A 23,199-nucleotide genomic window follows, 5' to 3' on the forward strand; every position below is an offset into this window, starting at 1 on the left:
TGAGTTTGGTTGGGGTGGCTTTGTTGGGGTTAGGTTTGGGTTGAGTTTGGTTTGGATTGGGAGGGGTTTGGGTTTTGACCTTTACAAAGACACTGTCATTTTGCCCTGAAGAGGCCAATTCTTATACATCATTTACACCCCCCCCCCCCCCCCCCCCCCCCCCCCACATGATGTACAAACTGCTGGGAAGAGCAACAAAAGCGACACCAGGCCAACACTAATAAGGCACTCATACAGCTTTATCACCTACGAAGGTCAAAAGTACAAAGATTTTACAACTCCTTAAAATCATAAACAGCTATGTGAACAAACTGCGCAATTCTCAATCAACCTAAATTCACACCCCCCCCCCTCCCCCCATGTCCATCCTTGATATATTAGAGGGCTAGTCCACCCAAAACTAATTTCAGCTCTGGGTGGCTGCCGGGCCTCAGATTACACATGCGGTTTCCTTTTATCTCCTTGGGACTCGAGCAGAAATACTGCTATAACTTCAGCTATGAATTCCCAGCTAGGCCTACTCACTGTGGTCATCTCACTGGCCGATCCCTACTGTCCCCTTGCAATGATGTCACTTCCTCTTCTGGATCCTGAGAAGGCCTACTAGGCAGCCAATAGGAAGTGTCTGTGTCATGCAGGCTGTGATGTGGACACTGGTAGAAGGACCCTGCCTGATTTACACAAAGGGAAAAAAAAGACTTGGGAGGGGAGGCTTTTGGCAAGTAAAATATTTTTACTACGGACAATAAGTTATGGGATTAGGGGTTGATTTACCAAAACTGGAGAGTGCAACTCTGTACAGAAACCAATTATCTTCCAGGTTTTATTGTCAAAGCTTGACTGAACAAGCTAAAGTTAGAAGCGGATTGGCTGCCATGCACAGCTGCTCCAGATTTCGTACTCTCTAGTTTTAGTAAATCAACCCCAGGGTGCTAGATATTTTGAAAAGGCTGACTATATCTTTAAAGTAGAATTTAAGCCGAACACTAATTTATTCTTAAAAATGTTCTCTCCCCCCCCCCCACCTCCTTCTAAACGATCCTGTGTAGAAATGACCCGCATACTCATCCTTTTTAGACTGCTCCACCTCCCTTGTCATAGAATGCTCAACAACAATCATGTCATCACCCACAGGCTCCAATAGCTCAGTCACAGTTGGCGCTCCATCCAATCCCCTGCACACTGACACAGGAGAGCTGGAGCTGCAGGATCTTGTTAGTTTTAGGCTGGAATTCTACTTTAAAGTGGAACTTCACCAAAAGGGGAAGTTCCACTCTTTCACTCCCCCACCCCCCTTTAACATTTGGGCCATTATTTTTTTTTTTCGTTGGGGGAGGAGTGGGTACCTGGTTTTGACAGGTACCTGCTCCCCTACTTCCGGTCAGATCACCAAGCCAATCTGGGCCCCCCCCCTTTACCCCACTGCCTTCTGGGACATGTCACAGGTCCCAGAGAGCTGCGGGACCAATCAAATAGCACTGCACGGGCTCAGCCAGCTGTGAAGCCACAAGCAGTCACAGCCGGCTGCCCACAGTTATTATTCTGGCGCCAGGAACCGAAGCAGGTGAAGAAACTGGCTGGGTGAGGACATCCCTGGATCGGTCAAGTCAACAGCTTAGTTTTTGTAGCTGCTAACATTTCATTTTTGAACTTAAGACTTGACAACCGCTTTAAGGCCCCTTTCAAAGGGAGCGTATTCCATTCTGATCAGCAGAGGATCCGTTCATAGACCCCGTGCTGATCAGAGCAGAGCGGCTGGATGAGACATTCCTGTCCGCTTAGCTTCTCAGGGCAGACGTGGACAAAGCCTGTTCTGCTCTATGGGTGGCTGGGAGGTAAACACACTCCGCTGTGCGTTTATACCCGACTACCCTCCGATCCACCTAAACAGAAGAGGATGGATCCTCTTCCATTTCTTTGGTGGACCAGGTCAGACCTGGGGGGGGGGGGGGGGTTAAGCAGGCATATACAGACACAAGTCCATTTATACCTGCCTATCCAAAGGAAAGCATGGACCTTCCGTTTAAGTCCTTCAAAAAAAATAAATAAAAAAGATAGGTGAACCTGATCGGATCGCCCCGTGTGAAAGGGGCCTAAGTGTTTTAGTGGGTTAGATCCTATTCACACTTGTGCGACTTTGTATGTAACTTTGGACATCAGTCACATGACAAGTCGTACGCGATATTTTCTCAATGATACCCTATCATATATGTGCGACTTAAAGTCGCAGCGACTTCATAGTAGTTCATGCACTACTTTGGTCCAACTTTCAAGCAACTTAAGGGTTATAGACTTCAATGTTAACCCTCAAAAGCTGCATGAAAGTCACACCTGAATGTTTTACATGCAACAGTGAGTCCAACTTTGCAGATGGACAACAAGTCACACTCATCCAAAGTCACATGACTTTGGAGTCATACAAGTGTGAATGGAGCCTTAGAGTTGCTATAGTTTATAGAAGGGCAAGTTTACTGCAATTTTTTTTTTTTCTCTAAACACTGTCTACACCCTCCCTCCCAGTCTTCGCTGTACTTATATCCTGGGACGCTGAGCTATCAGTGCCGCGTAGGTCCAGGGACTTGGGATCCCTCTTCTATGTACTTCCGGGATGGATCAGAGGGATCCTGATTGGTCAGTGCCGGTACAGCACACACAAGCGTACAGATTTGAAATCCCCCGACTGCTACACGGGCTGTGTGGGCACTGACCAATCAGAATCCCTTTCATCCATCCTGGAAGTTCTGCAGATAGAAGAGGGAGCAGAGTAGGAATTTAAAGTCCCTGAGAACTGGGTGGCACTCACAACTCGGCATGCACAGAGGTAAGTACAGCAGGAACTGGGGGGAGTGTAGAGGGGGAGGGTGTACAGAAAAGCGGAGTTCCACCCAAAAGTGGAACTTCCACTCATTTGTCTCCTTCTCCCCCTTCGGTGCCACAATTGGCACCTTTCTTTGACAGGTATCCTGTTCTCACTTCAGAGAGTCCGGACTGCGGCCTGCGACATGACCCCGGGGCTCCTTCCTCCTCTCCCTGTCGCCGGGCCAGTAGGAGAGAAGAGCGGGGCCTCAGGCTTGCACAGTAGGGCTTCCGTAAGGCTACACTGCTGGGTTCCCTTACCTACAATGGCAGCGGCAGCACCCAAAAACTGATGGAAACATCAGCTGCGGTGCTGACATTGCTGGACTCCAGGACAGGTAAGTGTCCGATTATTAAAAGCCAGCAGCTGCAGTATGTGTAGCTGCTGGCTTTTAAATTTTTTTTTTGGGCAGAACACCACTTTAACCTGAACTAAGACAACCCTTGGAGAGTGCAAAATCTGATGCAGCTGTGCATAGAAACCAATCAGCTTCTAACTTCACCTTGTTCAATGAAGATTTTCCAATAAAACCTGGAAGCTGATTGGCTACCATGCACACCTACACTAGATTTTGCACTCTCCAGTTTTAGTAAATCTTCAACCCCCAATGTATAAAAAGGCTTCAAATTTAGGAAAAATTTAGAGACAAAAGATCTGTGCAATCGGGGACTAGAAAGCAAAGAGAACTGCTGACATGACTTGCCCAATGAGCCGTTTTATCACTTCGGCATTGCTTTAATGCCGAGCTGCAGTGAGATTTCAGAATGATCACAGTGAGTAGGTGCAGCAGGGCCAAGGTCTTTCCACCAGACACAAGAATGTCTTTTATACATTTTTCTTACTTTAGCAAGACGACAGAGCGAAGACGGTTGTAAATTTACAATTCATTTTCATGAATGGTCCGCCATGTCGTAGCGGCCCTTTAAAATGATTCACAAAGACTAGAAGGGGGGGGGGGGGGTGAATATTAAAAATTTTGCAACAAGAATTCTCAAACTGATTTTCTTCACCCAATGCAAGCTAACTGGTGCCGATGGGGATAACAGACAGTTCTCCTTTCAGACAAATTGAAATAACCAGCAATGCAGCAGTACAATGACAGCCTGCAAACTGCAGCAACACCCAGCAACCAATCCAATTTCCACCTACAACAATTAGGCCGGTGAGAGATGAATGCTGATTGGTTGCTAAGGGTTACAGGGCTTTGTCATCGCTCCTGTGCAGGCTTGTTGAATAAGCCTCTCTTTTTATTTTTTTTTTGAGGGGGAGGGGAAATTAGAAACAAACTCAAGCAACTTTTACTTCCTCTGATCTACAAACTATTTTTTTTTTTTTTTTAGTACCAATCACGTATCCAATCCAGAACTTAAACATGACGTTCCTCTTTAATATTGTTTGCGGTGAGAGTTTTTATAGAAGAAAGTAATACTTGCAGGGTGGCCGCAACCAAACATTTTACTGAAGCCATTTTTTTTTTTTTTTTAGTACCCGATATGGCGATAGGTTACTGTGCGGTGCAGGATGAGGCAACGATGGATTCGGCTTCATCTTCAGCAGAATCTAGGTAACACATTGCTCTGTTTGCTTTCACAGGTGGGTAGGAAAATAAAGACGGGAATGTGTTACAATGCTAGGCCCGGTGGTCGATGTCAGAGATGAAGGCAGTTCAATAAGCAAAAGGTTGGAAAAGAAGACATTTCATTGGCCGCCTCCCTCCCACCCGTTACGGGCTTGCCGCACGGCCTGGGCAGGCGGGCGAGTAAGCTTTGGTTCTCTACAAACTACCCTCGGCTCCCTCCCCCCAGTAAGAGTGGGCACGCTCAAAGCCTCCTCTGTCACACAGCCCTACAGGCAACGCAGCAGAGAGTGGGGGCTCGCTGGAAATGTACTTGCAAAAAGGACGGCTCCTCGGAGGAGGTCCATCTGGCCCAGCCCCCCTGTAGTTATCGGTCTTGTATTAGGTTCGGGGAAGCTGGCACATCTCGCAATGATCTGTGCCGGCTTGGTTCATAAAGGTGCAGTGCAGACAGGACCACATGGAGGAGGAAGAGGCGGCGTGTGCTGATCCCCCACTAGCCCCGAAATCCTGAAGCTCTGACGGCTGTGCTCCAACTGTGCCTGGGGGGGGGGGGGGAGGAGAAATGACAATTAGGTGAGAGTTTATTTTTAAAAAAAACACACAACACAAAGAAATATAAAAGACTTGGTAAAACCAGGCTTCAGGCCCAGCCTTGTCACTGCTGTGGGGTGGATTTCTTTGCTTTTGATAGAAAACCGCAACGCGCCAGCAGTGGAATCTCGACAGGAACCCTGGATAGTAATCGATCACTTTATTTTATGACCCGTATAGTTTATTGAAGAAATGTTCCTATCTATAAAGAAAGTAAGAGAGAGAGAGAAAAAGAAAGAAAGAAAGAAAGAAAGAAAGAAAGAAAGAAAGAAAGAAAGAAAGAAAGAAAGAAAGAAAGAAAGAAAGAAAGAAAGAAAGAAAGAAAGAAAGAAAGAAAGAAAAGGGGGGGGGTAGATAGACAGGCCAGTCAAGTTCCTCCACCCCAAACTCGCTCATCCATGTCTTTATGGACCTTGCTTTGTGCACTGGTGCGCAGTCATGTTGGGGCCGTCCCCAAACTGTTCCCACAAAGCTGGGAGCATGAAATTGTCCAAATGTCTTGGTATGCTGACACCTTCAGAGTTCCCTTCACTGGAACTAAGGGACCAAGCCCAACCCCTGAAAAACAATCCCACACCATAATCCCCCCTCCACCAAATGATTTGGACCAGTGCACAAAGCAAGGCCCATAAAGACATGGATGAGCGAATTTGGGGTGGAGGAACTTGACTGGCCAGAGTCCTGACCTCAACCTGATAGAACACCTTTGGGATGAATTACAGCGCAGACTGCGAGCCAGGTCTTCTCGTCCAACATCAGTGTCTGACCTCACAAATGTGCTTTTGGAAGACTGGTCAAACATTCCCATAGACACACTCCTAAACCTTGTGGACAGCCTTCCCAGAAGATTTGAAGCTGTTATAGCTGTAAAAAGGGTGGGCCAACTCAATATTGAACCCTACGGACTAAGACTGGGATGCCATTAAAGTTCATGTGTGTGTAAAGGCAGGTGTCCCAATACTTTTGGTAATATAGTGTGTATTCTTACCAAGCTGTATGTGAGTTTTAAAATAAGACCTCAATGACCTCTGTAGCTGCAGGCATTGTGGCGCAAATAATGCTTAAGCAATAATGATCTCTGAGCTACTTCTGCCCCCCCCAACCTCCCAGCACCGAGGCAGCTGCTCAGCTCCCCCCTTCCAGCACCGAGGCAGCAGCTCAGCTCCCCCTCCCAGAACAGAGGCAGCAGCTCAGCTCCCCATCCCAGAACAGAGGCAGCAGCTCAGCTCCCCCTCCCAGCACCGAGGCAGCAGCTCAGCTCCCCCTCCCAGCACCGAGGCAGCAGCTCAGCACCCCCCCCCCAGCACCAAGGCAGCAGCTCAGCTCCTCCTCCCAGCACTCAGGCAGCAGCTCAGCTCCTCCTTCCAGCCCTGAGGCAGCAGCTCAGCTCCTCCTCCCAGCACTGAGGCAGCAGCTCAGCTCCTCCTCCCAGCACTGAGGCAGCAGCTCAGCTCCTCCTCCCAGCACTGAGGCAGCAGCTCAGCTCCTCCTCCCAGCACCAAGGCAGCAGCTCAGCTCCCCCCTTCCAGCACCAAGGCAGCAGCTCAGCTTCCCCTTCCAGCACCGAGGTAGCAGCTCAGCTCCCCCCTTCCAGCACCAAGGTAGCAGCTCAGCTCCCCCTCCCAGCACTCAGCTCCTTCTTCCAGCACTGAGGCAGCAGCTCAGCTCCCCCTCCCAGCACTGAGGCAGCAGCTCAGCTCCTCCTTCCAGCACCAAGGCAGCAGCTCAGCTTCCCCTTCCAGCACCGAGGTAGCAGCTCAGCTTCCCCTTCCAGCACCGAGGTAGCAGCTCAGATTCCCCTCCCAGCACTCAGCTCCTTCTTCCAGCACTGAGGCAGCAGCTCAGCTCCCCCTCCCAGCACTGAGGCAGCAGCTCAGCTCCCCCTCCCAGCACTGAGGCAGCAGCTCAGCTCCTCCTTCCAGCACTGAGGCAGCAGCTCAGCTCCTCCTTCCAGCACTGAGGCAGCAGCTCAGCTCCTCCTTCCAGCACTGAGGCAGCAGCTCAGCTCCTCCTTCCAGCACTGAGGCAGCAGCTCAGCTCCCCCTCCCAGCACTGAGGCAGCTCAGATCCCCTCTCCTACCAGCAGTGACTTAGCTGCTCAGCTTCTTCTGATGGCCCCCCAGTCAGTGACACCGCAACAAAGCTCTTTCTGCTGCTCCTTTTAATCTCTAATGTAAGAAGAGAGCAGGAGCTGAGCTGCTGAGAAAACTGACCTCAGTGCATTGAATGTAAATTTTGAGGATGAATTGCTCTGCAGTGCCTGTAGCTACAGAGGTCAGTGAGGGCTCATTTTGAAACATGTTTAGTGGCGGTTAGTAGTCTGTCCAAAACTTTGCTGCACCGTAAAGCTGTTAAAATGTCTTCATCTGAAAGCAAAAGGTCAAATAATCCTGACTCCTCCCCCTACAGGTCAGGTGATGGAAGAACACTTACTGCACAGCTGCTCGATGGTCGCCCATTGCTCCGACTTCTTCCATGTCTGTGCCAGCTCCTTGTCTCGGGTCCTCACCGCCTCCAGTAGCAGACTAATACTGTCCTGAAAGAGAAACCCGCAACCATCAGGAGGCCGTAGGACGACGACCATCACACTACAAACTTTAATGCATTAACTGCATTACCGGGTAACTAAAGGAGAACGTTTTTTTTTTTCTTAGTGTTGGATGGCGTGGAGGGGGATCAGACCCCCTGTCAGGTTTTTATTAGTGTCTGTGTCCCCGTTAGGGAGAGTCACCCTCTCTAATTCTCCTGCTTACCATTATTACTGAGACTGAGGAAATGCCTCCTCCTCCTTCTACAAAGTTACAATGTATGGCGTGACATGTCATGCAGACTGTAAAGTTACTGATAGGTCCACTTTAACATTTGCCCGGAGTTCCTTCTTCTTATGGAAGGCGGGGGAGGGGTGTTTTGTCCAGATCACCGGGCAGACAAGGACATCCCAGCTGCTGTGCACATGGCAGTCAGTGAATGTTCTCATTTCCTGGTGAAGAGCCAGTGTCCCGCCTGCCAAGGCCAGGGACTGACACAGCAGGGATGCTGGAGTGAATGGTGGGGGTGATATCTGTGCAGAGTGAGGAATGTTGGCGCACACTGTGCTTCGGGGTGACATATATCTTAAATATAGCTCCAGAACCTGGCCCTGAAAAGGGTCTTATTATGGGAAACCGGCAGAAGAAAAACCAGATACAGAACACACAGATTAGAAGACGTGAAAAGTGCCACTGAGCATGTGCATGTTGACACCCGCCCATATTTGATATTTGAATAACCCCTCCCACTGCTTGCATCAGGGCTGAGGACTTTGGAGGCCGGGTGCTGTGATGAGTCCAGGAAGCTACGTAAAGCCCCTCCCACCAGCCATGGATTTCCTTCAGTGCATGAAGAACAACAGAGACCCAGTGATGATGCCACTGGGTCTAAAATAGCGAGGGAAGACCAAAGGGAAGGCCGGAGGGAAGGCCAAAAGGGAAGGCCGGAGGGAAGGCCAAAAGGGAAGGCCGGAGGGAAGGCCAAAAGGGAAGGCCGGAGGGAAGGCCAAAAGGGAAGGCCGGAGGGAAGACCAAAAGGGAAGGCCGGAGGGAAGACCAAAAGGGAAGGCCGGAGGGAAGACCAAAAGGGAAGGCCGGAGGGAAGACCAAAAGGGAAGGCCGGAGGGAAGACCAAAAGGGAAGGCCGGAGGGAAGACCAAAAGGGAAGGCCGGAGGGAAGACCAAAAGGGAAGGCCGGAGGGAAGACCAAAAGGGAAGGCCGGAGGGAAGACCAAAAGGGAAGGCCGGAGGGAAGACCAAAAGGGAAGGCCGGAGGGAAGACCAAAAGGGAAGGCCGGAGGGAAGACCAAAAGGGAAGGCCGGAGGGAAGACCAAAAGGGAAGGCCGGAGGGAAGACCAAAAGGGAAGGCCGGAGGGAAGACCAAATGGGAAGACCAAAAGGGAAGACCAAAAGGGAAGACCAATGGGAAGACCAATGGGAAGACCAAGGGGAAGACCAAGGGGAAGACCATGGGGAAGACCGGAGGGAAGGCTGGACGGAGGATTTAAAGTGGTTCTAAAGGCTCAAGGGTTTACCTTCATATAGGTAAAAACCTTTTTTATGCAGCAGCCCCCCCCCCCCAATACTTACCTGAGCCTCATTTTGATCCAGCGATGAGCACAAGAGCCTCAGCTCTCTGGGGACTCTCACTCCTCATTAGCTGAGGCAGGAGCCACTGGCTCCTGCTGCTGTCAATCACAGCCAGTGAGCCAATGAGGAGAGAGAGGGGCGGGGCCAAGCTGCAGCTCTGTGTGTGAATGGACATGCAGCGCAGCAGCTTGGGCGGGAGCCTGCACTTGGGTACCCCTATTGCAAGCTGCTTTGCTCTGGGGGTACTCAGCCAGTGAGAGGGTCCAGAAGTGCCAGCGGGGGACCTGAGAGGGGGGGATCGCTCAATGGACACACAGAGCCAGCTCTGGATCAAGCCCACACAAGTGCCCACAGAGCAAGCAGCTTGCTATTGGGGGCACTTGGTGGGGGGTGGAGTCAGGAATGCCAACGAGTGACCTGAGTAGAGGAGGATCGGGGTGCTCTGGGCAAAACCATTACAGAGCAGGTAAGTATAACATGTTTGTAATTTTTCTTTAAATGCCTTTAAAATCACTTTAATACACAATTTTCATTTTTTAGGATGTATGTGTGCACTGATCTGATCTGTACACAGCAGAGATAAAAAATTTGGATCACTCTGAAAAAGCTACGTATGTCTCTTGGAATGTTATATGCCATTGTCTCACCGGAGGGGGGGGGGGTATTGTTAATAGGCTCCCCTGCTGTGATGTTACATAAGCTGTGAGGACCCCTCCAGCAGACCCTCATGATACGTCCAAGTATGTGTGCAAATCTTGTAGATGAGCTCTGCATGTGCTCCACAGCTGTGCAATGGACCGAAGAATGCTACCTTCACACCAATATACAGTGCATGCTGAAAGTATTTACAGCGCTTCACTTTTTCCACATTTTATTACGTTATAGACTTATTCCAAAATGGATTAAATTCATTATTTACCTCAAAATTCTACAAACAATACCCCATAATAACAACGTGAAAGAAGTTCGTTTGAAATGTTTGCAAATTTATTTAGAATAAAAAAAGGAATGAAATCCCATGTACATAAGTATCGCAGCCTTTGCTCAATACTTTGGTGAAGCTTCTTTGGCACCAATTACAGTCTCAAGTCTTTTTGAGTATGATGCTACAAGCTTGGCACACCTATTTTTGGGCAGTTTCTCCCATTCTTCCTTGCAGGACCTCTCAAGCTCCATCAGGTTGGATGAGGAGCGTCGGTGCACAGACATTTTCAGATCTCTCCAGAGATGTTCAATCGGGTTCAGGTCTGGGCCAATCAAGGACATTCACAGAGTTGTCCCGTAGGCATTACTTTGTTATCTTGGCTGTGTGCTTGGGATCGTTGTCTTATTGGAAGATGAACCTTCGCCCCAGTCTGAGGTCCAGAGCACTCTGGAGCAGGTTTTCATCAAGGATATCTCTATACATTGCTGCATTCATCTTTCCCTCGATCCTGACTAGTCTCCCAGTTCCTGCCATTGAAAAACATCCCCACAGCATGATACTGCCACCACCATGCTTCACTGTAGGGATGGTATTTGGCCAGGTGATGAGTGGGTGCCTGGTTTCCTTCAGATATGGCGGTTGCCATTTAGGCCAAAGAGTAAAATCTTTTTTTCATCAGACCAGAGAATTTTGTTTCCCATGGACTGAGAGTTCTTCAGGTGCCTTTTGGCAAACTCCAGGCAGACTGTCATGTGCCTTTTACTGAGGAGTGGCTTCCATCTGGCCACACTACCATACAGGCCTGATTGGTGGAGTGCTGCAGAGATGGTTGTTCTTCTGGAAGGTTCTCCTCTCTCCACAAAGAAATGCTGGAGCTCTGTCAGAGTGACCATCGGGGTTCTTGGTCACCTCCCTGACTAAGGCCCTTCTCCCCCGATCACTCAGTTTGGCCGGGCGCCCCGCTCTAGGAAGAGTCCTGGTGGTTCCAAACTTCTTCCATTAATGGATGATGGAGGCCACTGTGCTCATTGGGATCTTCAATGCTGCAGACATTGTTCTGTACCCTTCCCCAGATCTGTGCCCCCATAATCCTGTCTCTGAGGTCTACAGACAATTCCTTGGACTTCATGGCTTGGTTTGTGCTCTGACATGCACTGTTAACTGTGGGACCTTCTATAGACAGGTGTGTGCCTTTCCAAATCATGTCCAATCAACTGAATTTACCACAGGTGGACTCCAATCAAGTTGTAGAAACATCTCAATGATGATCAATGGAAACAGGAGGCACCTGAGCTCAATTTTAAGTGTCATGGAAAAGGCTGTGAATACTTATGTACATGAGATTTTTTCATTTTTTATTTTTAATAAATTTGCAAAGATTTAAACACACTTCTTTCACGTTGTCATTATGGGGGATTGTTTGTAGAATTTTGAGGAAAAATAGGATTTTTTATTACAGCTTACCTGTAAAATCCTTTTCTTTCGACGGACATCACGGGACACAGAGCCACAGTAATTACTGATGGGTTATATAGGTATCACTAGGTATTGGACACTGGTCACACCCTAATCAGGAAGTTCAACCCCCTATATAACCCCTCCCCTTCCAGGGATACCTCAGTTTTGTAGCAAAGCAGTATAGGTGTATTAGAAGAGGGGCAGGACCTCTGTGTCCCGTGATGTCCGTCGAAAGAAAAGGATTTTACAGGTAAGCTGTAATAAAAAATCCTATTTTCTTTTCTCGGACATCACGGGACACAGAGCCACAGTAATTACTGATGGGATGTCCCAAAGCAATGCCAACTGAGGGGGGGGAACCACGACCAAGTAGGGTGCAATCAGACCTGAGGACCCTGTACTGCTGCCTGCAGCACACTACGCCCAAAGGCGATATCCTCATGCCTTCTCACATCCACCTGATAGAATCTGGTGAATGTATGAACTGAAGACCAGGTTGCGGCCTTGCAGATCTGAGCCATAGAGGCCCGGTGATGCACTGCCCAAGAAGCACCAATAGCCCTTGTGGAATGTGCCTTGATCTGAAACGGGGGACCCTTCCGTTTCAAACCGTAAGCTTGAATAATCAACTGTCGAATCCATTTAGAAATGGTCGCTTTTGACGCTGCCTGTCCTCTATTGGGACCCTCCGGCAGCATGCACAAGACATCCGTCTTGCGAATCTGAGCAGTTGCCTCCGGATAGGTCTTGACTGCTCTTACTACATCCAAAGAATGTAATGACCTTTCTTCCGAAGAACAAGGTTCTGGAAAAAAGGAAGGTAGCACAATGTCTTGGTTTAGATGAAAATCTGAAACCACCTTCGGTAAAAAACTAGGATGGGGGTGCAGTACCACTCTATCCTTGTGTATAATCAAGTAAGGCTCTTTACAGGAAAGAGCTGCTATTTCTGATACTCTTCTAGCAGAAGAGATAGCTACCAGGAAAATTAGTTTCCTCGTCAGTAAGACCAAAGGAATCTGACGTATTGGTTCAAAAGGTTGTTTTTGTAACACCGATAGAACCAAGTTCAAGTTCCAGGGCTTTAGGGGCGCTTTAACCGGAGGATTAAGACGCCTCACCCCCTGTATAAAGTTTCGGATCAGAGAATGCGAAGCAAGCAGCCGTTGAAACAACACTGATAAGGCCGACACCTGGCCCTTGATGGTACTCAAGGCCAGCTTCATCTCTAATCCTAACTGTAGAAAATCCAGATTTCTACCTGTGACATATTTCCTGGGATGCCAACCCCTGGATTCACACCAGGATACATAAGCTTTCCAGACACTATGATAAATCATTCTGGAAGCTGGCTTCCTTGCATTGATCAAGGTAGATATGACAGGACCTGAAAGCCCACGATTTTTCAGAACGTGGGATTCAATAGCCCACCCGTCAAATCTAGCATTTGTGAGGCAGGCTGGAACACCGGACCTTGAGCTAACAGGTCTGGGTGTATCGGTAGGGTCCACCGGGAACCCACCATCATCCCTGCTATTTCTGCTTATCAGGTTCTTCTGGGCCAAACGGGGGCCACCAGAAGTGCCGACTTCCCTTCTTGCCTGAGTCTGCGAAGGAGCCGTGGCAGTAGCAGAATGGGAGGGAATGCATAAATCGGTGAGAGCCGATGCCACGGAATCACCAACGCATCCGTCCTGCCTGCAAGAGGATCCCAGGCAACCGGTAGGAAGGATTTCCCCTTCTGTAGGTTTTCGGGTATGAGCCATCAACTGAGGCTCTGACGCATCGCATGCGATAGGTGCATTGGCAAGTTTAATGCCTGCACCTTCCTGTTCCAGGTCAACAGAATACTGTGTTGCAACAGTTCTGCTTGGAACTGCGCATAGGGAACTGCTTCGAATGAAGCCACCATCTTCCCCTGCAGCCTCATACAAAGGCGGACAGAAAGACCCTTCTTGGCCCTGACTGTCAGAATCAGCTCCCTTAGAGCAGTGATCTTTGCCTGCAGACACTTCAGTTAAGCAGGAAAACTGGGCACATATAGGCCTGCATCTCTGATGCCTATTGATATCAGAAATTCTCCTCCCTGCAGGATGGAGATTACTGTCTGAATTGATTCCAAACGAAAGGACTGCATCCTTGGGAATCGTTTCAGATCTCTCAAATCCAAAATGGGTGTGTCGTCCCCATTTGGTTTTCGGACCATAGAAAGATTGGAACAAAGTCTCAATCCTTGATCCTTTGTGGGAACCCCCACAATGACCTCTTGCGACAAAAGTCGCTTTATCGCTAGAAGGAGCGACTGCTTCTCTTCTGGCTTTCTGGGAACACCTGATCTGAGGAAACGAGGAGAGGGACATTCTTGGAACTCCAGTCTGTACCCTAAGGTTACTGTGGAGATCACCCATCTGTCCTGGAAGTCCTTCTGCCAGGGCCCTGAGAGCTGCAGCAGTCTTTCCCCCCACTCGAGCAAGCGGGGCGCCCCTTCATGAAGAGGTCTTAGTGTCTTGCTTAGAAGACCTTTTCCCCCAGGATTTCTTGTGTCCCTGGGGTTGACTCTTGTTTCTTGCCCCATACGGAGGAGACCCTCGTGACTGCCTGGAGGCTGATGCCCCTGGCGCTGGGGAAAGAGTCCGTTTAAAAGAGGGACGCTTACTCTTCTTCTTATCAGGTAAGAGAGTGCTTTTCCCACAGGAGATCATCTTGATATAATTATCCAAGTCCTCTCCAAACAACCTTTCACCACGGAAGGGAAACCCAGCCAGTAGCTTCTTACATGGTGCTTCGGCTGACCAGTTTTTCAACCATAAGATTCTACGTATATGCACCAACCCAAGCAAGAGGCGAGAGGTTTGCACGATAGAATCTCTAATGGCATCAACAGCATAACATAAAGCCGCAGGAAGGTTAGCAAACCCCTGGGCCTGCTGTTCAGGTAATACTTTGATGACCTGTTTAACATGGTCTCTTAAGTATTGACAGACTCCAATCGCTGCTACTGCAGGTTGGGCCACTGATCCTGCTAAAGAGAACACATCTTTCAATAAGAAGTCCATCTTTTTATCCACAGGATCTTTGAGCATCTGAGCGTTGTCTACAGGACAAGTCAGATTACTATTTACAGAGGAAATGGCTGCATCAATGGCCGGTATTCCCCACCTCTTAATAAACTTTTCTTCCATAGGATAAAGTGTAGAAAACTTTTTCGGCGGAAGAAATCGCTTATCTGGGTGATCCCACTCAGAATAAAGCAGCTTTTCAAGTAAATTATGAACAGGAAAAGCATGTGCTGCTTGGAAAGGTTTCAGTGACCCCAAAGCAGAAGAGGTTTCTGTAGTAGTTTCAGGTAGGGACAACTTAAATGTGGAGCGGACCAAACCAGTGAGGATCTGCACTAAGACTTTCTCCTCTTGGGAAGTCGCAGAGGGTCGCTCTCCACCTGAATCCTCCGAAGAGGAATCATCTGTCCCATCCCGATCCTCTGAAAGGGATTCATCTCCTTTATCCCAGAGCTCCTCTGACTGAGGGTCTTGGGAAGCAGAGGAAGGCCTTGTGCGTTTTCTTTCACTGCGTGAAGATGTAATCGCGGCCATTAGCTTTTTCTCTAATCCAGAAATGGTTGAGGAAAAAACTTCTTGTGTAATGTAGAGGTCGACCGATATATCGGCCGGCCGATATATCGGCCGATATTTGGCGTTTTTTACTTAATCGGCATCGGCCGATTGTGCTGATAAAAAAGGCCGATTATAACTTCAGCCGTGACTTGCAAATGACTTCTGTAATATAAGTCAATGCAAGTTGCCTGAAAGTTTTCTTCTCTCCTTCTCTGGGCAGCCTGCCAAGTCTGATAAGAAGATACATTTGTATCTCTTCAAGTTCTTTTTTATCAATAGACTGAACTCCGTGGAGAAGTTTTCAGTTTAACCATTTAAAGACTAAATCTTTTCTGACACTTGTTGCTTACAAGTAAAAATCCTGTATTTTCTGCTAGAAAATCACTTAGAACCCCCAAAAATTATATATATTTTTTTTAGCAGAGACCCTAGGGAATAAAATAGCGGTTGTTGCAATATTTTATGTCACACGGTATTTGCGCAGCGGTCTTTCAAACGCAATTTAAAAAAAAAATACACTAATAAATTAAAAAAAAAAACTAAGCAGTAAAGTTAGCCCATTTTTTTTTGTCCAAAAGTTTTGATTACCTGTTTTTGTGTATTAATTTTTAAGATATAGTTTTTTTTTATATTTTTTTTAATCTAAATTCTACATACAAGTGAACTGATTGGAGGTTTGTTTTGTTTAATAAATGTTTAAATGTAAAAAAAATTTCTGTATCACTTTAGGTTGCTTTCACACTGGAGCGGGCATGCGTTGACGGTAAAACGCTGCTAGTTTTAGCGGCGCTTTACCGTCATTTTAGCGGCGCTATTCGGCTGCTAGCGGGGAGCTTATCACCCAGCAGCAGCCGAGGAAGAGGTTAAATGCGCGCCTGAAGCGCCGCTGCCGAAACGCTTTGCAGGCGCTTTGGCAGCGGTGTGCATTCATTTCAATGGGCAGGAGTGGTGGTATACACCGCTCCAAAGATGCTGCTTGCAGGACTTTATTTTAACATCCTGCCAGCGCATCGCCTCAGTGTGAAAGCACTCGGGATATCACACTGAGACTGCAGGGGAGCCGTTTTACAGGCACTTTACAGGCGCTATTTTTAGCCCAAAAGCGCCTGAAAAAAGCCCCAGTGTGAAAGGGGTCTAAATGTTAGATTTTATGAGATGAAGGGGAAAAAAAAAAAAAAAAATCGGCCTAATATATCGGCCCAAAAAAATCGGCATCACATATCGGCCATCGGCCACTGCGATTTCTAAATATCGGCATCGGCATCGGCCAGAGAAAAACCCATATCGGTCGACCTCTAGTGTAATGTACACAGGGGCTGAAGTGCCGGCAGCAGATGTAGCCCCTAACCCCAATGGCTCTCCCTGTCCAGCTGCCCCTGGTCCCTCAGGAGGGGATGGTGTAGCAGACAGGGGGTCCTCAGAACCTGAACGAGACCCCCTAGTGCCTCTGGTTCTTGGGGTGCTTGAACCTCTTCTACCCATAGTGCAAAGCAACAAGGTGTGAGGTATCAAAAGCGAACACTGACTGCTGAGCGATGTAGTCTGGCTAAAAGCCTTGCTACCAAATGCCCAGTCCGGTGTTCTTTAGTAAATGCAGCCTAGGGGAATGCCTGTGTCCCACCTTACATGCGACTGTCAGCTCTGTGTCTCTCCAAAGCTCAGAGCACCTGTACAGTGTGCTTTAAATGGCCATGCTTTCTGGCACTATGGGCGTCTGGGCACGCTGACACTGTGCTGACGCCCCGCCCCCCCCTCCCCCCCCCCTCGTTTTTGAAAAACGAGCGCTTCCCGCGCGAGCCGACCCTTTCTGACAAGCCTGAAGGGAGGTTGGGGGAATAAGGAGGAGGCCGGCAGTGATGGGCCCTGCATCGCAATGCGGCTTCGGTGGCGGCGGCGGCAGCGGCTGTGACAGTGCGGTCTCACCCGCCTTACAGCATACCTGAGCCTTTCCCTAGCCTGGGGGGACCATCCCCGCAGAGAAAACCCCCCACCATCTACCTTTGGAGCTGGAGGAAGAGCTAATGCAGCGGACGCTGAGACAGATCAACATGAAAAGGTTTGTGCTCTTGGCAGCCCCCGGTGGTCACAATAGGCACAGCATGCATTCACCTTAAAGGAGAAAAGCCACTAGAATTAAAATTCTGTGGAATCTCCTCTTACCTTATCCAGGCCGCAGGGTTCAGTTTACACAGACCCAGCCTTCGCCTCTCACGGTGGGCTCCGTTTGTGGAAAAACCGTCAGAGACTGGGGCCCCCATCAGTAGGGGGATCCTTCAGTTCTGGGCCTGTAAAGCACCTCGCCAGAAATTAGGAAGTTTAAAGCCATTTTCTGATCTGCGGGTCCAGCTCTCTAAAAAGAGAAGCGTTACAGGTAAAACCTCGTTTCTTCGGACACGAGGCCCGGGTACCATTCAATTCGGCCATGAAAAGACACTTTGAATGGATCCGGTCGCCTGGCTTGCCCCAGTATAGGATCTTAGAATATTCCTTTTGGAGCTTCAGCACAGGACATCCTTGCACGTCCAACACCTAAGACACTGGTGTAAAAACTGAGGTATCCCTGGAAGGGGAGGGGTTATATAGGGGGTTGAACTTCCTGATTAGGGTGTGACCAGTGTCCAATACCTAGTGATACCTATATAACCCATCAGTAATTACTGTGGCTCTGTGTCCCGTGATGTCCGAGAAAAGAAATAACGAATATAATCCATTTTGGAATAAGGCTGTTAACATAACAAAATGTGGAAAAAGTAAAGCGATGTGAATACTTTCCGGATGCACTGTATATATGAGGATCTATGAAAACACATGGGTCAAAGTTTCAGTTTTGGTACAAATCATTAGTAAGACCTCATCTGAAATATGCTGCTCAGTTTTGGGCTCCAGTTCACATAAGGGGGGATATGATCTCCATGTATAAATACATAAGGGGGGATATGATCACCATATGTAAATACATAAGGGGGGATATGATCTCCATGTATAAATACATAAGGGGGGATATGATCTCCATGTATAAATACATAAGGGGGGGATATGACCTCCATGTATAAATACATAAGGGGGGATATGACCTCCATGTATAAATACATAAGGGGGGATATGACCTCCATGTATAAATACATAAGGGGGGATATGACCTCCATGTATAAATACATAAGGGGGATAGGATCACCATATATAAATACATAAGGGGATACGATCACCATATATAAATACAGAAGGAGGATAGGATCAACATGTATAAATACATATGGGTAGGTATGATCACCATGTATAAATACATAAGGGGGATATGATCTCAATGTATAAATACATAAGGGGGGATATGATCACCATATATAAATACATAAGGGGGGATATGATCAACATGTATAAATGCATAAGGGGGGGATAGGATCTCCATGTATAAATACATAAGGGGGAGAAGAAGTTTAGTAGAAGATTCCTGTGACTGTGGGTGCGGACACCCCTTGACACACTGCTCCTGGCCCAGGGATTCCTGACACCCAAACACAGTGGCCCCGGGATCCATGGACTGTCCAACTATTGGAGGGACCCCCATGTGAGAAGGGGCTCAGCTCCAGGCTCACCCCTGCACAGTTCTGGGTACTCCTTTCCAAGAGGACATACCCCCCTCCTTCATAGAGGAAGTCTTCAAACACCGGGCGCCACAAGATGGGTGTACCACAGCCCCTGTATAGCACCCTGTGGCTAACTGCACCCCGCTGGACTGCTGTGCCAAGGGTGAGTGTCTAACGTGGAGTCCAGTGCCCATGTTTTCGGTAACATTACAGGCCGGCCCCATGTTTTCCTGGCAGTGGTGTCCAGGTAAGATCCCTGAGGCGCAGTGATCTGGAAGCTGCAGGAGGTATCCTTAGTGGCTCATGTGCAGCTAGAAGGGGAGAAAGATCCTTTTCACGTGGAAGCATAAGCCAGATACCAGCTCTCAATATAGAGAGCCTGTTCTTCACCCAAGGACATTAGCAAAAAACTGAAAAATGCTGGGAGTAGGAGGGGTTTTAAAAGCTATCCCAAAGTTCTGTTTGCCAGCATCCAATCACCTGAAGGTGGCAGCGCATAACCCAGTGTCTATGATTGGAGGAGCCGGTGTCCTGCACTGTAACATCATTAGAGGTAACTTATTCCTCCACCACAAGTCACAAAATACTCTCTGCCTGGAGCTCCACTCTAAATGTTTAATTGTATTTAATTTTTTTGCATCTATGGATGATCATAATTCTAACACACTGCAAAGAGTGCATTGTTTGCCATTACTCATACCTAGATGGATAAAAAAACTGCCAAGTGTATGGCCACCTTACTAGACTAGCAGGTCCAATACTCTTACCACAGTTCCACTATGAGGAAGCCACACTTACCTGTAGAGGCATCACCTCATTGGTGACCAAGAAGAGTAGTAGGTGGAAGTCTGAGATGATATCCAAGAAAACGGAGGATGTATTCTGGGACAGGTAGTTGGCCAGACTGTGAAAGTCCTGCAGAAGAACCCAGAAAAAAAACAAACAAAAAAAAAAAACATTAACGATAATAAAGCTAGAGTGTTATATTAACAGAAAATGGTCATTTTATCCCAACACCACACCCACGGCACTTGATATCACTCCGCCTGGGACAGGAGTCAAAAGCGTTTGTGCGTGGCTACGCTACCACGCGTGTGCAACCGGCCGTCGGCCATCTTTGTTTCTGGAGGAAGTCTCTCTGGCATTCCTTATGCATGCTTTTTTATCTGAACAATTAGTGTAATTTTAGTCAATAAATTCTCTTGCAGTGTTACACTATGTGGAGCATTTCTTCATTACATGTACCCAATTCCATACCATGTAGCACGCTTCAATCCTCTTGACTGGAGTTGGATTACTGCAAAGTCATTGTTAATGACAGAGGAGGCTGTGGCTTGACCAATTCACATATTTTGGGCATTTCCCTGAAGATTTTTGCTTTTCCATAATGTAGCCTCAGTGTTTTAATGAGCACTTATTGACCACTCCTTTTAGGGGGTCGCATGCATTCTGGTAAGCCTTTTAGAGTTGGAAGGGGTCACCTTGGCTATCTTCGAAGTTTCAACTTCCACCATGGCTTGTGGGACAGGTATCTTCACTACTTATACGAATTATTCTTTTGGTCACTTTATGGACATTTCTTTCTTTTTTACGCTTAAAGTCACATGTTTATTTACTTTTTATATTAATTTGGGTTTTCATATTTAGCCTTATTGGGTATTGATGACGGTTAAAGTGGTTGTAAAGTCAGAAGGCGCATTCTATGCATTAAGATAAAAAGCCTTCTGTGTGTAGCAGCCCCCCCTAATACTTACCTGAGCCCCCCTCTCTATCCAGCAATACCCATGTGTGCCTCAGCCATCCCAGGACTGTCCCTCCTGATTGGCTAAGACACAGCAGCGGCACCATTGGCTCCCGCTGCTGTCAAAGTCAGTCAGCCAATGAGGAGAGAAAGGGATCGGGGGCCGGTTCGTGGCTCCGTGTCTGAATGGACACTCGGAGCTGTGGTTTGGCTCGGGCGCCCCCATATAGCAAGCTGCTTGCCGTGGGGGCACTAAACAGGAGGGAGGTGCCAGAAGCAGAGAAGAGGGACCCAAGAAGAGGAGGATCGAGGGGTGCTCTGTGCAAAACCATTAAACATAGCAGGTATTACATGTTAGTTATTTTTATAAAAAAAGAAAAACAAGACTTTACAATCACTTTAACTTTTTTTTTTATCAAAACAAATGCTTTATTGTAAAAGGAAAAAAAAAAAAAAAAAAAAACATACAAGCAACTGCAACAGGCACAGTAAGTGGCGTTATAGGTGGGGGCAGTGGTTATAGGTGGGGGCAAGCAGTCAGCCAATGAGGAGAGAAAGGGAGCCGGGTCGTGGCTCCGTGTCTGAATGGACACAGGAAGCTGTGACTCAGCTCGTGTGTCCCCATAGCAAACTGCTTGCTGTGGGGGCACTGAACAAAAACCATTACACAGAACAGGTAAGTATTACGTTTGTTATTTTTATAAAAAAAGGAAAGCGAGACTTTACAAATCACTTTAACTTTTTTCTTTTGATCAAAATTAACTCTTTATTGTAAAAGGAGAAAAAAAAAAAAAAAAAAACATACAAGCAACAGTGCAACAGGCACCGTAAGTGGGGTTATAGGTGGGGGCAGTGGCTTACCCTTTTGTACCGTTGATATACTGGTCAACGCACTGGCACCTTTGCAGCCATTGTGCCATATGCTGGGTGTTCAGTGTGCCCCTGTGCCTTTAAGAAGGGGTGGGCTCCCTGCAGTCCATCTGCCCTCCATCCATCCGTATGCTCGTTATTCCACTGTGGAGCCACTTAATAGTTAGTGGTAGGACTACAGATACCAGGGTGCCTTGGCGGGGCCTGTTACTTACGCATGCATTTGCAAATGTTTGCAGACTAAACCCCTGTTTTTAACACATACTGTTAGGTTAATTTGGTTGCCCGCAGGCTGGTCAAGTAAATGAGCTTGGAATTTTCCTTGGCCATTTTCTACCGTAAGTGGCGTGAACACACTCCTAAACCTTGTGGACAGCCTTCCCAGAAGAGTTGAAGCTGTTGTAGCTGCAAAGGGTGGGCCAACTCAATATTGAACCCTATGGACTAAGACTGGGATGCCATTAAAGCGGAGTTCCGCCAAATTTTTTTTTTTTTTCTAAAGTCAGCAGCTACAAATACTGCAGCTGCTGACTTTTAAAACATGGACACTTACCTGTCCAGGGCGCCCGCGATGTCCTCACCCGAAGCCGATCTGTCCCTCGGTTCTCGGGTGGAGGCGCCGCCATCTTCGGTAAGGGAATCAGGAAGTGAAGCCTTGCGGCTTCCCAGCCTGGTTCTCTACTGCGCATGCACGAGTCACCCTGCACGATCCCACTGGTTCCTGCTGTCTTCTGGGACCTGTGTGTCTTCCAGAAGGGGGGGGGGAGGGGGGGTGGAGGAGGGGCCGGACATGATGTAGATCACCGCAGAGCCTGCGGTGATCTATGCCCGCAATTGGGAGCAAACACCTGGATTGTACAGGTATCTGCTCCCCCCGGAAAGGTGCCAAATGTGACACCGGAGGGGGGGGGGGGGGAATCTGATCAGCGGAAGTTCCATTTTTGGGTGGAACGCCGCTTTAAAGATCATGTGTGTGTAAAGGCAGGCGTCCCAATACTTTTGAGAACATAGTGTATGCTTGGAGTGTGGTCGGAAACCAGAGTACCCGGAGGCGCAAGGAGAACATGCAAACTCCATGCAGACAGTGTCCAGGCCAGTACAAATTCTGGATGGACACCTCTGCACACTGCTACACCCTTCCCAGCAAACTGCAATTAAAAAAAAACAGGGATATTTAGTTCACATATATTGCAATACTGGTTTAGGCTGACCAACTGAGTAATCCCTCTTCCGGCCAGTGCCAACGACACTGCCTTGCCATTGAAAATGCTAAGATGGACACCATGGAGCATAAAAACCCAAGGTGGGGGTGTCCTGAACCAAGGACCTCAGTGCTGCAAAGTCAAACCTTGGGAGTTGGCCTTAAGGACTCAAATAAATAAATCTTTCTATTTTTTTCTGCTGGGATCCAATATCACAGTGCTGAAGGGTGATCATGCCTCACCTGAGTTTCACCCAAGGTTTCTCTGTTTTCGATGGGAAACAAGTTGGATGAGGTGGAAAATGTATAGACTGGATCCTTAGGGAAAGTGGTGGTGATCTACAAGGCAAAATAAATTGTGTCAGGATGGATAGATCACAAACAGATATTGCTGTATATCAGGGATATGCAATTAGTGGACCTCCAGCTGTTGCAAAACTACAAGTCCCATCATGCCTCTGTGTGTCATGCTTGTGGCTGTCAGAGTCTTGCTATGCCTCATGGGACTTGTAGTTCTGCAACAGCTGGAGGTCCGCTAATTGCATATGCCTGCTGTAAATAGTCACTATCTCATTAGACTGCAGGCCAAGCTGAGCCAAACATTATAACGGTATAATGTGAGCATTTCAAGGTGTGAATTTGTGTTCACATTCAGCAAAG

General features: G+C 47.9%; 1 protein-coding gene across 1 annotated transcript in view; it reads right to left on the reverse strand.

The window, feature by feature from the left end:
- Positions 1–4,223: 4,223 nt before the first annotated feature.
- NPLOC4 (NPL4 homolog, ubiquitin recognition factor) overlaps positions 4,224–23,199 on the reverse strand; it is a 43,384-nt gene continuing 24,408 nt past the window's right edge. Inside the window, exons 14-17 of the mRNA XM_073606876.1 lie at positions 22,783–22,878; positions 19,526–19,642; positions 7,461–7,563; positions 4,224–4,975 (exon numbers count right to left, since the gene is read on the reverse strand). Coding sequence (XP_073462977.1) covers positions 4,815–4,975; positions 7,461–7,563; positions 19,526–19,642; positions 22,783–22,878 — 477 coding nt within the window. The 3' untranslated portion in view covers positions 4,224–4,814. The remainder of the gene's footprint in view (positions 4,976–7,460; positions 7,564–19,525; positions 19,643–22,782; positions 22,879–23,199) is intronic.

The sequence above is a fragment of the Aquarana catesbeiana genome, linkage group LG12 (genome assembly GCF_042186555.1).
Source record: "Aquarana catesbeiana isolate 2022-GZ linkage group LG12, ASM4218655v1, whole genome shotgun sequence".
NCBI lineage: Eukaryota > Metazoa > Chordata > Amphibia > Anura > Ranidae > Aquarana > Aquarana catesbeiana.